At 64.3% G+C, this 13,849-nt stretch overlaps 1 protein-coding gene across 4 annotated transcripts in view; it reads left to right on the forward strand.

The window, feature by feature from the left end:
* Positions 1-13,306, forward strand: part of PLEC (plectin) — a 30,278-nt gene extending 16,972 nt beyond the window's left edge. For all 4 annotated transcript variants that reach the window (XM_027670054.1, XM_027670051.1, XM_027670053.1 and 1 more), the window contains 5 exons: positions 383-466; positions 609-713; positions 897-995; positions 2,697-6,077; positions 6,614-13,306. In XM_027670054.1, coding sequence (XP_027525855.1) covers positions 383-466; positions 609-713; positions 897-995; positions 2,697-6,077; positions 6,614-12,955 — 10,011 coding nt within the window. In that variant the 3' untranslated portion in view covers positions 12,956-13,306. The remainder of the gene's footprint in view (positions 1-382; positions 467-608; positions 714-896; positions 996-2,696; positions 6,078-6,613) is intronic.
* Positions 13,307-13,849: the final 543 nt, after the last annotated feature.

A 13,849-nucleotide genomic window follows, 5' to 3' on the forward strand; every position in this document is an offset into this window, starting at 1 on the left:
CCATCCCTGGCTGCTGTGGGGCAAGGGGTGCTCCTGGTCATCCCCAGCGGGATGAGATGTGCAGCCAGCCATCCCTGGTGGGGCAGGGTGTGTGCCTGGCCATACCTGGCAGGGCAAGGAGTGCACTTGGCCATACCCGGCCCCAGTGGGGCCAGGGGTGCTCTCAGCTGTCCCCGCTGTGGTGCGGTGGGGAGGGCTCCTGGGTGGCCATGGTGGGACGAGGGGTGCTCTTGTCTGTCCCTGGCTGTGTCAGGGCAAGGGGTGCTCTTGGCCATGCCCAGCAGGGTGAGGGGTGCTCCTGGCCATTCCCAGCTGTGGCGTGGCTGGGGGTGTTCTCAGGTGGCCGTGGGGTGCCTGGGCTCACCCTCACACATCTCCCCAGAAACTGCTGGAGGAGTGTGAGCAGCACAAGGAGAAGGTGGAGGAGTGCCAGCGCTATGCCAAGCAGTACATCGATGCCATCAAGGTGCGCCTGCTGCCCAGGGGGCCGGGGCTGGGGGGGGCTGGAGGGGCAGCACAGTATCCCTTGGGGGACTGGGGGGGACAGTGCCAGGGCTGGGGGTCTCACCAGGGCTGTGATGGCGCGCTGAGCACTCTCTCCCCGGCAGGACTATGAGCTGCAGCTCGTGAGCTTCAAGGCGCAGGTGGAGCCGATGGCATCGCCGGCTAAGAAGCCCAAAGTGCAGTCGGCGTCCGACAGCATCATCCAGGAGGTGAGGAGGATCCCACTGCTGTGGGCCTGGGTGCCCCGTGGTTCCCAGAGTATGGCTGATCATGAAGGGGTGGGCCTGGGGGGCTCCTGTGCAGACTCACCTCTGTCTGGCCCCACCATCACCGAGGGACCGGGGGGCTGTGGGTGTTCTCCCCTCCCTCCCTCTGACCCTCTGTCTCTGCAGTACGTGGACCTGCGGACGCAGTTCAGCGAGCTGACCACGCTCACCACCCAGTACATCAAGTTCATCACCGAGACGCTGCGGCGGCTGGAGGAGGAGGAGGTAGGGAGCGGTGCGGGGCGGCACAGCCGGCTGTGTAGCCGCAGGGAGCGCGGTTCATGGGGGTCTGGCCCCATCACTAACGCCAGCCCGTGGCTGTGACTCTGGCCCTGGACTCATCACTTATACTGGCCCTTGGCTGTGACTCTGGCTCCAGCCCCATCACTAACGCTGCCCCATGGCCGTGACTCCGGCTCTGGCCCCATCACTAACACTGGCCCATGGCCATAACTCTGGCACCAGCCCCATCACTGACGCTGGCCCACGGCCTTGACTCCAGCCCTGGCCCCATTACTATCACTGGCCCAGGGCTGTGACTCCGGCCCCAGCCCTGATCACTAACACTGGCCCGTGGCCATGACTCCAGCTGTGGAGCTATCAATAATGCTGGCCTGTGGCTGTGACTCTGGCCCCATCACTAACACTGGCCCACAAGCCATGGCGCCGGCCCCAACCCCTCGCTGGCCCTGGCCCATGGCTGTGACTCTGGCCCCATCACTAACGCTGGCCCTGGCCCATGGCTGTGACTCTGGCCCCATCACTAACGCTGGCCCTGCCCCATGGCTGTGACTCTGGCCCCATCACTAACACTGGGTCACAGCCTCTAACTCTTCCCCCTGCTGGGCTCCCGGGAGTGAGGCCACTGGCTCTGGGTGTGGAGGGCCTCTGAGCCGAGCCGGCTCTGGGCACCGGGGGCTCTGATGTGACTGGTGGTAGGAGGCACTTCCCAGATACACGTTGTGCAGTCAGCACCCGCCTGCGCATGCCGCTGTGCTGGGCGCCGGCCCGCGGGGTCTGGCGCAGGGTAACCTCTCTAACTCTTGGTTTCTGCCCTCGGAGCCGCTTTGCCGGTGCTTTTTCTTTGGGGATGTTTGTGTTGGTGGGGATCTAATGGAGGGTAAAAAACCAGGATCACTCTGGCAGCCCTGCACCAGGTACTCACTCTGCGCATGCCCCCTCCCCGCGGTACCCTCTGCCTTCTCCATGGCTCGCCCCGTCCTCCTCTGTCCCTCCTCAGCCCCGGTGCTGCTCCTGGGATCGGGGGTCTGGCGCAGGGATCCGGCTCCCTTGCATGAGTGCTGCCTGTGCCCGGGCCCTGCGGAGCGTGCGGCTGCCTCTCTCGTGGTGCATGTGGGGTGAGCGCTGCGCTCCCGCCTGGAAGGGGCCGGGAGGGGTTCGAACCAGCTGGATTGCTCTCTCCATCGTCGAGGCTTTCCCGGCAGGGAAACCTCTGTTGGCATCGCCCTCGCACGGCTACCCTCTCTCCTGCTCTTGGCGCTCGGGCCGTCTCTCTTCTTTGCCCACGGAGGGGGCTGTCTGTGCTGGCCCCTCACACGGGGAGCCACGGTAGTGGTGTCTCGCACGCTCTCGCATCTGTCTCCAACGCTTGGGCTCCGCTCGCGCTCCGTCCCTTCTCTCCGGTACGTGGCCGCCCGCTTCCCGCGCTGCTGTCTGGCTCCTGTCGCCTGTCTGCCTGCACTGTTGTGTGTCCCCTGTCCTGCCATCTGTCTTCTGGAAGCTGGTGTCACTGCCGCTGGCTCGTGTGGCGGCCCAGGGGCCAAAGCCCTTCCACGCACATTCTCCAGCTCTCCGCTGGCTCAGCGGTGCGTGGCTTGGCCGGCGTCGATGCCGCGGCGCGATCGCATCCCTTGTGATTTGTCTCTCTCTCCCCTCTCTGTCCCCTGCACCCTCTTTCCCCTCCAGAAAGCCGCCGAGAAGCTGAAGGAGGAGGAGAGGAAGCGGCTGGCGGAGGTGGAGGCGCAGCTGGAGAAGCAGCGGCAGCTGGCTGAGGCCCACGCCAAAGCCAAGGCGCAGGCGGAGGCGGAGGCACGGGAGCTGCAGCTCCGCATGCAGGAGGAGGTCACCCGGCGGGAGGTGGTGGCCGTGGACGCCGAGCAGCAGAAGCAGAACATCCAGCAGGAGCTGATGCAGCTGCGGCAGAACTCGGACCACCAGATCAAGTCTAAGGTCAAGCTGATCGAGGAGGCCGAGTACAACCGCAAGAAGGTCGAGGAGGAGATCCGCCTCATCCGCCTGCAGCTGGAGAGCACCGAGAAACAGCGGGAGGGTGCTGAGACGGAGCTGCAGGAGCTGCGGGCGCGCGCCGAGGAGGCCGAGCGGCAGAAGCGACAGGCGCAGGAGGAGGCCGAGCGCCTGCGCCGGCAGGTGAAGGAGGAGAGTCAGAAGAAGAGGGAGGCAGAGGAGGAGCTGAAGCGCAAGGTGCAGGCCGAGCGTGAGGCGGCGCGGGAGAAGCAGAAGGCGGTGGCGGACCTGGAGCAGCTGCGGCTGCAGGCGGAGGAGGCCGAGCGGCGCATGCGGCAGGCGGAGGCCGAGAAGGAGCGGCAGATCCTGGTGGCCCAGGAGGTGGCCCAGCGTAGTGCCGAGGCCGAGCTGCAGAGCAAGCGGCTCTCCTTCGCCGAGAAGACGGCGCAGCTGGAGCTGTCGCTGCAGCAGGAGCACGATGCGGTGGCCCAGCTGCAGGAGGAGGCCGAGCGGCTGAAGAGGCAGCAGCTGGAGGCCGAGCGCTCGCGGGAGGAGGCCGAGAAGGAGCTGGAGCACTGGCGGCAGAAGGCCAACGAGGCGCTGCGCCTGCGGCTGCAGGCCGAGGAGGTGGCCCACAAGAAGTCTCTGGCGCAGGAGGAGGCTGAGAAGCAGAAGGAGGATGCAGAACGCGAGGCCCGCAAGCGCGCCAAGGCGGAGGAGGCGGCCCTGCGGCAGAAGGAGCTGGCGGAGGAGGAACTGGAGAAGCAGCGGGAGCTGGCGGAGGGCACGGCCCAGCAGAAGCTGGCGGCGGAGCAGGAACTGATCCGACTGAAGGCGGAGATGGAGAACGGGGAACAGCAGCGCCTGCTCCTGGAGGAAGAGCTCGCGCGGCTGAAGAGTGAGGTGAACGAGGCCATCCAGAGGAGGAAGGAGCTGGAGGAGGAGCTGGCCAAGCTGCGGGCCGAGATGGAGGTTCTGCTGGAGAGCAAGGCCAAGACGGAGGAGGAGTCGCGCTCCAGCAGCGAGAAGTCGAAGCAGCGGCTGGAGGCGGAGGCCAGCAAGCTGCGGGAGCTGGCCGAGGAGGCCGCCCGCCTGCGTGCCCTCTCTGAGGAAGCCAAGCGGCAGCGGCAGCTGGCAGAGGAAGAGGCCGGCCGGCAGCGGGCCGAGGCCGAGCGCATCCTGAAGGAGAAGCTGGCGGCCATCAACGAGGCCTCGCGGCTGAAGGCGGAGGCGGAGATCGCGCTGAAGGAGAAGGAGGCGGAGAACGAGCGTCTGCGGCGGCTGGCGGAGGATGAGGCCTACCAGCGCAAGCTGCTGGAGGAGCAGGCGGCTCAGCACAAGCAGGACATCGAGGAGAAGATCGCCTTGCTGAAGCGCTCCTCCGAGAGCGAGCTGGAGCGGCAGAAGGGGCTGGTGGAGGACACGCTGCGGCAGCGGCGGCAGGTGGAGGAGGAGATCCGCGTCCTCAAGGCCAGCTTCGAGAGGGCCTCGGCCGGAAAGAGCGAGCTGGAGCGGGAGCTAAACCGCATCCGCGGGGAGGCCGAGGAGGTGCAGCGCAGCCGGGAGCAGGCGGAGCGGGAGGCCGAGAGGCAGCGAGCACTGGCGCTGGAGGAGGAGGGCCGGCGGCGCGAGGCCGAGGAGAAGGTTCAGGCCATCCTGGCGGCCGAGGAGGAGGCCGGGCGGCAGCGGCGATTGGCCCTGGAGGAGGTGGAGCGGCTGCGGGCCATGGTGGAAGAGGCGCGGCGGCAGAAGGAGCTGGCCGAGAAGGAGTCGGAGCGGCAGATCCAGCTGGCGCGGGAGGCGGCGCAGAAGCGGATCGCGGCGGAGGAGAAGGCTCACCTGGCCGCCGTGCAGCAGAAGGAGCAGGAGCTGCTGCAGACTCGGCAGCAGGAGCAGAGCCTCCTGGACCGGCTGCGTGAGGAGGCCGAACGGGCCCGGCGGGCGGCCGAGGAGGCTGAGTTTGCCCGCGGCAAGGCCGAGCAGGACGCCAGCCTGTCCCGGCAGCGCGTGGAGGAGGCCGAGCGGCTGAAGCAGCGGGCGGAGGAGGAGGCGCAGGCCAAGGCGCAGGCGCAGGCGGACGCGGAGAAGCTGCGGAAGGAGGCTGAGCTGGAGGCGGCGAAGCGGGCGCAGGCGGAGCAGGCGGCCCTGCGGCAGAAGCAGCTGGCCGACGCCGAGATGGAGAAGCACAAGAAGTTTGCCGAGCAGACGCTGCGGCAGAAGGCGCAGGTGGAGCAGGAGCTGACCAAGGTGAAGCTGCAGCTGGATGAGACGGACCATCAGAAGGGCATCCTGGACGAGGAGCTGCAGCGGCTGAAGGAGGAGGTGACGGATGCCGTCCGGCAGAAGGCCCAGGTGGAGGAGGAGCTCTTCAAGGTCCGGGTGCAGATGGAGGAGCTGGCCAAGCTGAAGAGCCGGATCGAGGAGGAGAACAAGGCGCTGATCCTCAAGGACAAGGACAACACGCAGAAGTTCCTGGCGGAGGAGGCTGAGAAGATGAAGCAGGTGGCGGAGGAGGTGGCCCGGCTGAGCGTGGAGGCGCAGGAGGCCGCCCGCATGCGGCAGCTGGCCGAGGACGACCTGGCACAGCAGCGGGCGCTGGCGGAGAAGATGCTGAAGGAGAAGATGCAGGCGGTGCAGGAGGCCACACGGCTGCGGGCCGAGGCTGAGATGCTGCAGAAACAGAAGGACCTGGCGCAGGAACACGCCAAGCGGCTGCAGGAGGACAAGGAGCAGATGCAGCAGCGCCTGGCTGAGGAGACCGAGGGCTTCCAGAAGACACTGGAGGCCGAGCGCCGGCGGCAGCTGGACATCACGGCCGAGGCCGAGCGCCTCAAGGTGCAAGTGGCGGAGATGAGCATGGCCCAGGCCAAGGCTGAGGAGGAAGCCAAGCGGTTCAAGAAGCAGGCGGAGGAGATCAGTGAGAGGCTGCACGAGACCGAGCTGGCCACGCAGGAGAAGATGACGCTGGTGCAGACCCTGGAGATCCAGCGGCACCAGAGCGATGAGGATGCAGAGAAGCTGCGAAAGGCCATTGCTGACCTGGAGAAGGAGAAGGAGAAGCTGAAGCAGGAGGCGGAACTACTGCAGCAGAAGGCAGAGGAGGTACTGGGCTGTGGGTCCCCTTTAGCAGTGGTGGTATGCAGGGAGGCCGTCCCTCTCCCCAGCCACCCCACACCACCCCTGGCCAGGTCCCCAGGGACCATCACTGGGGATGGTGGGGCAGGGCCCCTTGTGCAGGTCAACGATGCTACCTTCAGTCGGGGCCACTGAAGCAAACCCCACAGGCAGTGTTGGAGCGGGATCCCCAGCCCCTCTCCTGCTGTGGAGGGGGGATCCCCACCACCCGGGCCGGCTCTTCAGCCCTGTGCTGTGTCCTGCCGTGTTCCTCTCTGTGCCCAGTTCCCAGCCTCAGTGCTGGAGGATCCCTCGTGTCCTCCCCCGTTTGTCCTGCCCCGTGTTGTGTGTGTGGCTCCCTAACCCCGGCTCTGCTCTTTAACTCTTACCCAACATAGCGGAGTGTGTGGGTGACTCTGTGTTCCCCGGTGCCACCCCTGCTGCCCATGCCCCATGCCCCCACCCTCAGTCCTCCCCACTGCCCTCCTGGGTGTCTGACCACACTGTCCTCTCTCCCACCCCAGATGCAGGTGGCCCAGCAGGCTCAGCTCCGTCAGGAGACACAGCTCCTCCAGCAGAGCTTCCTGACGGAGAAGGATGCCCTACTGCAGAAGGAGAAGTTCATTGAGGAGGAGAAATCGAAGCTGGAGAAGCTTTTTAAGGACGAGGTGAACAAAGCCCAGAACCTGAAGGCGGAGCAGGAGAGGCAGCAGCAGGAGATGGAGCAGGAGAAGCAGCAGTTGAAAGCCATGTTGGACGAAGCCAAGAAGCATCAAAAAGAAGCTGAGGAAAATGTCCGGCACAAGCAGGAGGAGCTGCAGCAGCTGGAGAGGCAGCGGCAGCAGCAGGAGAAACTTTTGGAAGAGGAGAACAAGAAGCTGAGGGAGAGGCTTGAGCAGATGCAGGAGGAGTACAAGGCGGCCCTGGCCCAGAGACGGGAGATCATGATCCAGACGGACGACCTGCCCGGGGAGGCCGCGGTTACGACGACGCAGCTGCTGGACATCAAGGCTGTGCCCAACGGCCGGGACGCGATGGACGGCTTAGCGCAGAACGGGGAGCCGGAGTTTGCCTTCGACGGCATCCGGCAGAAGGTGTCGGCAGAGAAGCTGGCTGACGCCGGCATCCTGAGCAGAGAGAACCTGGACAAGTTGTCGAAGGGAGTTGTGAGTGTGGACGAGCTCTCGCAGAGGGAGGACATCAAGAAGTACCTGCAGGGCAAGAGCAGCATCGCTGGCTTGCTGATCAAACCCACCAACCAGAAGATGAGCATCTACGAAGCTATGAAGAAGAAGCTGCTCAGCCCAGGCACCGCGCTGGTGCTCCTGGAGGCTCAGGCTGCCTCCGGCTTCATCATTGATCCCGTGCAGAACGTGAGGCTCTCGGTGAACGAGGCGGTGCGAGAGGGTGTGATTGGGCCAGAGCTGCACAACAAGATGCTGTCGGCTGAGAGGGCTGTCACCGGCTACAAGGATCCGTACACGGGCGACAAGATCTCCCTCTTCCAGGCCATGACGAAGGATCTCATCGTCAGGGACCACGGCATCCGCCTGCTCGAGGCCCAGATCGCCACCGGCGGCATCATCGACCCCGTGCACAGCCACCGCCTGCCCGTGGAAGCGGCCTACAAACGGGGCTACTTCGATGAGGAGATGAACCAGGTCCTGTCTGACCCCACTGATGACACCAAGGGCTTCTTCGATCCCAACACTCAGGAGAACCTCACCTACCTGCAGCTCATGGAGCGGTGCGTGACTGACCCGGACACGGGGCTGTGTCTCCTGCCACTCACTGACCAGGCAGCCAAAGCGAGGGAGCAGCTGGTCTACACTGACAAGGAAGCCAAGGACGTCTTCAAGAAGGCCACGGTGACGGCACCGTTTGGCAAGTTCCAAGGGAAGACGATGACCATCTGGGAGCTCATCAACTCTGAATACTTCACTGAGGACCAAAGGCGGGACCTGATCCAGCAGTACAGGACTGGCAAGATCACAGTGGAGAAGATCATCAAGATCATCATCACGGTTGTGGAGGAAAGCGAGAAAAAGAGCCAGATGTGCTTCGAGGGCCTGCGGGCGCCCGTGCCCGCTGCCGAACTGCTGGAAAGCAAGATCATCAACAAGGACCTCTACAACCAGCTGCACCAGGGCAAGAAATCCGTGAAGGATGTGGCGGAGATGGAGTCTGTGCGGCAGTACCTGAAGGGCACGGATGCCATCGCCGGTGTCCTGGTGGAGTCGACGGGCCAGAAGCTCACCTTCTACGAGGCCCTGAAGAGAAACCTGCTGAAGCCAGAGGTTGCCCTCTCCCTGCTGGAGGCACAAGCTGCCACCGGCTACATCATTGACCCCGTGGGGAACAAGCTCTTCTCCGTGGATGAGGCGGTGAAGGCTGAGGTGGTGGGGCCGGAGTTCCACGAGAAGCTGCTGTCGGCGGAGAAGGCGGTGACCGGCTACAAGGATCCCTACACAGGCCAGACGGTTTCCCTCTACCAAGCGCTCAAGAAGGGCCTCATCCCCAGTGACACTGGGCTCCGGCTGCTGGACGTCCAGCTCGCCACTGGCGGCATCATCGACCCCGTCAACAGCCACCGGCTCCCACTCGAGATCGCCTACAAGCGCGGCTACTTCGACCCGGAGATAAACGAGGCTCTGACTGAGCTCCGAGATGACGCCAAGGCTTTCTACTGCCCCAACACCCAGGAACACCTCACCTACGCCCAGCTGCAGAAGAGCTGCCACCGTGATAAGCAGACTGGCCTGTGCCTGCTGCCCCTGTCCGACAAGGCCATCCAGTCGCAGCAGGAGGAGGTCTACACCGACAGCCAGGCCAAGGAGTGCTTCGACAAGACCACCATAGAGGTCCTGGTGGGCAGCATGAAGGGCCGGACGATGACCATCTGGGATCTGATCCACTCTGAGTACTTCACGGAGGAGCACAGGCGGGAGCTCCTCCGACAGTACAAAACCGGCAAGGTGACCATCGAGAAGATCATCAAGATCGTGATCACCATCATCGAGGAGGCGGAGACCAAAAAGCAGGAGAAGCTGACGTTCAGCGGTCTGCGGGCGCCGGTGCCGGCCAGTGAGCTGCTGGAGTCCCGCATCATCAGCAAAGCCCAGTACGAGCAGCTGAAGGAAGGCAAGAAGACGGTGAAGGACCTCTCTGAGACAGATGCAGTGAGGAGGTTCCTGCACGGCAGCGACTGCATTGCTGGCGTCTACGTGGAGGCCACCAAGGAGAAGCTGAACATCTATGAGGCCATGAAGAGGAACCTGCTGACGCCCGGCACCGCTGTGGTCCTCCTGGAGGCCCAGGCAGCCACTGGGTTCTTGATCGACCCCGTGAAGAACCGTAAACTGTACGTCAACGAGGCAGTGAAGGCTGGTGTTGTCGGGCCTGAGCTGCACGAGAAGCTGCTCTCAGCTGAGAAGGCTGTCACCGGCTACAAGGACCCCTACTCGGGCGACACCATCTCGCTCTTCCAGGCCATGAAGAAAGGGCTCATCGTCAGGGACCACGGCATCCGCCTGCTCGAGGCCCAGATCGCCACCGGCGGCATCATCGACCCCGTGCACAGCCACCGCCTGCCCGTGGAGGTGGCCTACAAACGGGGCTACTTCGACCAGGAGATGAACCAGACCCTCTCCGACCCCACTGATGACACCAAGGGCTTCTTTGATCCCAACACCCGTGAGAACCTCACCTACCTGCAGCTGAAGGAGAGGTGCATCGAGGATCCCGAGACGGGCCTGTACCTGCTGCCTCTGCGGGAGCCCGAGAAGCCGAAAGTGGTGGAGACCACCCAGGTTTACACAGAGGCAGAGACACGGAAGGTGTTCGAGGAGACGCAGGTGGACATCCCCGTGGGCAGCCGGGCGGGCTCCTCCATGTCGCTGTGGGAGATCATGCACTCGGACCTGCTGCCCGAGGAGCAGAGGAAGCAGCTCATGGAGGAGTTCCAGTCAGGCCGCGTGTCCAAGGAGCGCATGATCATCATCATCATCGAGATCATCGAGAAGACTGAGATCATCCGGCAGCAGAACCTCATGTCCTACGACTACGTCCGGCGCCGCATCACGGCCGAGGAGCTCTACGAGGCCAAGATCATCTCTCAGGACATCTACAACATGCTGAAGCAGGGCTCCAAAACCTTCCGGGAGCTCCTGGAGGTGGAAACTGTCTGGAAGTACCTCTATGGGTCAGGCTGTGTGGCTGGCATCTACATCCCCTCCTCCAAGCAGACGCTCAGCGTCTACCAGGCGCTGAAGAAAGGACTGATCAACTCTGAAGTGGCCCGCTCCCTCCTGGAGGCCCAGGCAGCCACCGGTTTCATGATTGACCCCACGAAGAACGAGATGCTGACGGTCGACGAGGCAGTCAGGAAGGGCGTGGTGGGGCCTGAGATCCACGACCGGCTCCTGTCTGCAGAGAGAGCCGTGACCGGCTACAGAGATCCCTACAGCGAACAGAAGATTTCCCTCTTCCAGGCCATGAAGAAGGATCTCATTCCCAGCGAAGAGGCCCTCAAGCTCCTGGACGCCCAGATCGCCACCGGCGGCGTCATCGACCCGCACCTGGGCTTCCACCTGCCCCTGGAGGTGGCCTACCAGCGGGGCTTCATCAACAAGGAGACGCACGACATGCTCTCGGAGCCCAGCGAGGTGCGCAGCTACGTGGACCCCTCCACGGACGAGAAGCTCAGCTACACACAGCTGCTGAAGCGCTGCCGGAAGGACGAGAACTCCAGGCTCCTCCTGCTCCCGCTCTGCGACACGCGGAAACTCACCTTCCGGGGGCTGCGGAAGCAGATCACCGTGGAGGAGCTCGTCCGTTCACAGGTGATGGACGAAGCCACAGCCCAGCGCCTCCAAGAGGGCCTCACCTCCGTCGAGGAGGTCTCCAAGAACATCAAGAAATTCCTGGAGGGCACCAGCTGCATCGCCGGCGTCTTTGTGGACTCCACGAAGGAGCGTCTGTCCGTCTACCAGGCCATGAAGAAGGGGATCATCCGGCCCGGCACGGCCTTCGAGCTCCTGGAGGCTCAGGCAGCCACGGGCTACGTGATCGACCCCATCAAGGGCCTCAAGCTGACGGTGGAGGAAGCCGTGCGGATGGGCATCGTGGGCCCCGAGTTCAAGGACAAGCTGCTCTCTGCCGAGAGGGCCGTCACCGGCTACCGGGACCCCTACACTGGAAAGCTCATCTCCCTCTTCCAGGCCATGAAGAAGGGTCTGATCCTGAAGGACCACGGGATCCGCTTGCTGGAGGCGCAGATCGCCACGGGAGGCATCATTGACCCCGAGGAGAGCCACCGCCTGCCCGTGGAGGTGGCCTACAAGAGGGGCCTCTTTGACGAGGAGATGAATGAGATCCTGCTGGACCCCAGCGATGACACCAAGGGCTTCTTCGACCCCAACACGGAGGAGAACCTCACCTACCTGCAGCTCATGGAGCGGTGCATCACGGACCCGGAGACTGGCCTCTGCCTCCTGCCCCTGAAGGAGAAGAAGCGGGAGAGAAAGACTTCTTCCAAGTCCTCTGTCCGCAAGCGCCGGGTGGTGATTGTTGACCCGGAGACGGGCAAGGAGATGTCTGTCTACGAAGCCTATCGCAAGGGCCTCATCGACCACCAGACCTACCTGGAGCTGTCGGAGCAGGAGTGTGAGTGGGAAGAGATCACCACCTCGTCCTCCGACGGCGTGGTGAAGTCAATGATCATCGACAGGCGCTCGGGGCGCCAGTACGACATCGACGACGCCATCGGCAAGGGCCTGATTGACCAGTCAGCCCTGGATCAGTACCGCTCGGGCACCCTCTCCATCACCGAGTTTGCTGACATGCTCTCCGGCAACATGGGTGGCTTCCGGTCGCGGTCATCCTCAGTGGGATCCTCCTCCTCCTACACCGTCAGCCCGGCCCTGACACGGACCCAGATCTCCATGTGGACCGACCCGACCGAGGAGACCGGGCCGGTGGCGGGCATCCTGGACACAGACACTCTCGAGAAGGTGTCCATCACGGAGGCGATGCGCCGCAACCTGGTGGACAACATCACGGGGCAGCGGCTGCTGGAAGCCCAGGCCTGCACCGGGGGCATCATCGACCCCAGCACCGGTGACAAGTGCTCTGTCGCCGACGCGGTCAACAAAGGCCTGGTCGACAAGATCATGGTGGACCGCATCAACCTGGCACAGAAGGCCTTCTACGGCTTCGAGGACCCGCGGACCAAGACGAAGATGTCGGCGGCGCAGGCGCTGAAGAAGGGCTGGCTGTACTACGAGGCCGGGCAGCGGTTCCTGGAGGTGCAGTACCTGACGGGGGGCCTGATTGAGCCCGACACCGCGGGCCGCGTGTCCCTGGACGAGGCGCTGCAGAAGGGCACCATCGACGCGCGCACCGCCCAGAAGCTGCGGGACGTCAACACCTACTCCAAGTACCTCACCTGCCCCAAGACCAAGCTCAAGATCTCCTACAAGGACGCCATGGACCGGAGCATGATCGAGGATGGGACCGGCCTGCGGCTGCTGGAGGCCTCCTCCCAGTCCAGCAAGGGCTACTACAGCCCCTACAACGTCAGCAGTGCCGGCTCCACCTCCGGATCCCGCTCGGGCTCCCGCACCGGCTCCCGCGCAGGCTCCCGGCGCGGCAGCTTCGATGCCACCAGCTCCGGCTTCTCTATGACCTTCTCTTCCTCATCCTACTCCTCCTCGAGCTTCGGGCGCAGATACGCCGGGGGTCCCCCGGGCGCTGTGGAGGCAGCTGCTCTAGCCCTTGCCCTCACTCTGGCTGCATCCGGGAGCTGTGGGTGGGAGGCGAGCGGGGAGCACCCCGGGGCGTGTGGGCCTCCACTCCACGTGGCCTGAGACCCACCAGCCCCCGAGGCGCTGCCTCACCCGCTCCGCATGTGGCAACGCTGCTGGCTAATCACTAGTATTTTTTTTAATTTTGAACCTCCACTCTTCTCCCAAAGCAGTGCCTCGAGTTTAACCAAAAAGACAAGACTAATAAATTAATATATGCGAATGTGCTGACAGTGTTTGTATATTAAGAGACGAGAGAAAACACACACTACCCTCCCTGCCCTGTGCCCTGGGAGCCGGACGCCGTTCCAGCCCCTGGCTGCGCAGACTCCGCTGCCGCTCGCACACGGTGCGGTCGAGCCGGACACCAGGAAAACAGTTCCCTGTTTGGATCTAACCACTTAGCACTCTTTTGTAATTAACCTGCCGGCTTCAACCCCCGCACCCCGAAGGAGGAGATGACCCTGGCCCCACGGTGCACCACACTGCAGCCGGAGGACATCGCGGGCTCCCCGGCACCAGACAGCCGGACACACCACGCCGGCCCCGGAGCTGCTGCCTGGACCCCTTCCACCCACCCTCAGCGTGGCGAGGAGGGGGCTCTGCGCCCGGCCCCCCAGCTGCCCCATCTCCCTGCCTTGGCCTCCCAGCACGTCCCCGCCACCGCACCGCGGAGCCGGTGCCCCGACCGTAAGTGCCGCCCCGGTGCTGCCCGGTGCTTCACGCGGGGGGACCTGCCTCCGCTCCGCCGCTTCGCCCACCGAGGGGCTTCGCTGCGCGCCTGCCTCCGCCAGCCCGCCCGCTCACCCGCCCTCCGGGACGCTCCCGCCGTGGCCGGCCGGTCTGTCTGTCTGTCTCTCCGTGTATCTGGGAAGTGCTTCCGCTGGAGGTTGATTTCCTCACACTAGTGTGGCTCCACGCCCCCTTGGCGGGTGTCTGCCAGAACCCACGCCCCAG

The sequence above is a fragment of the Corapipo altera genome, unplaced genomic scaffold (genome assembly GCF_003945725.1).
Source record: "Corapipo altera isolate COAL_440 unplaced genomic scaffold, ASM394572v1 121, whole genome shotgun sequence".
Lineage (NCBI taxonomy): Eukaryota > Metazoa > Chordata > Aves > Passeriformes > Pipridae > Corapipo > Corapipo altera.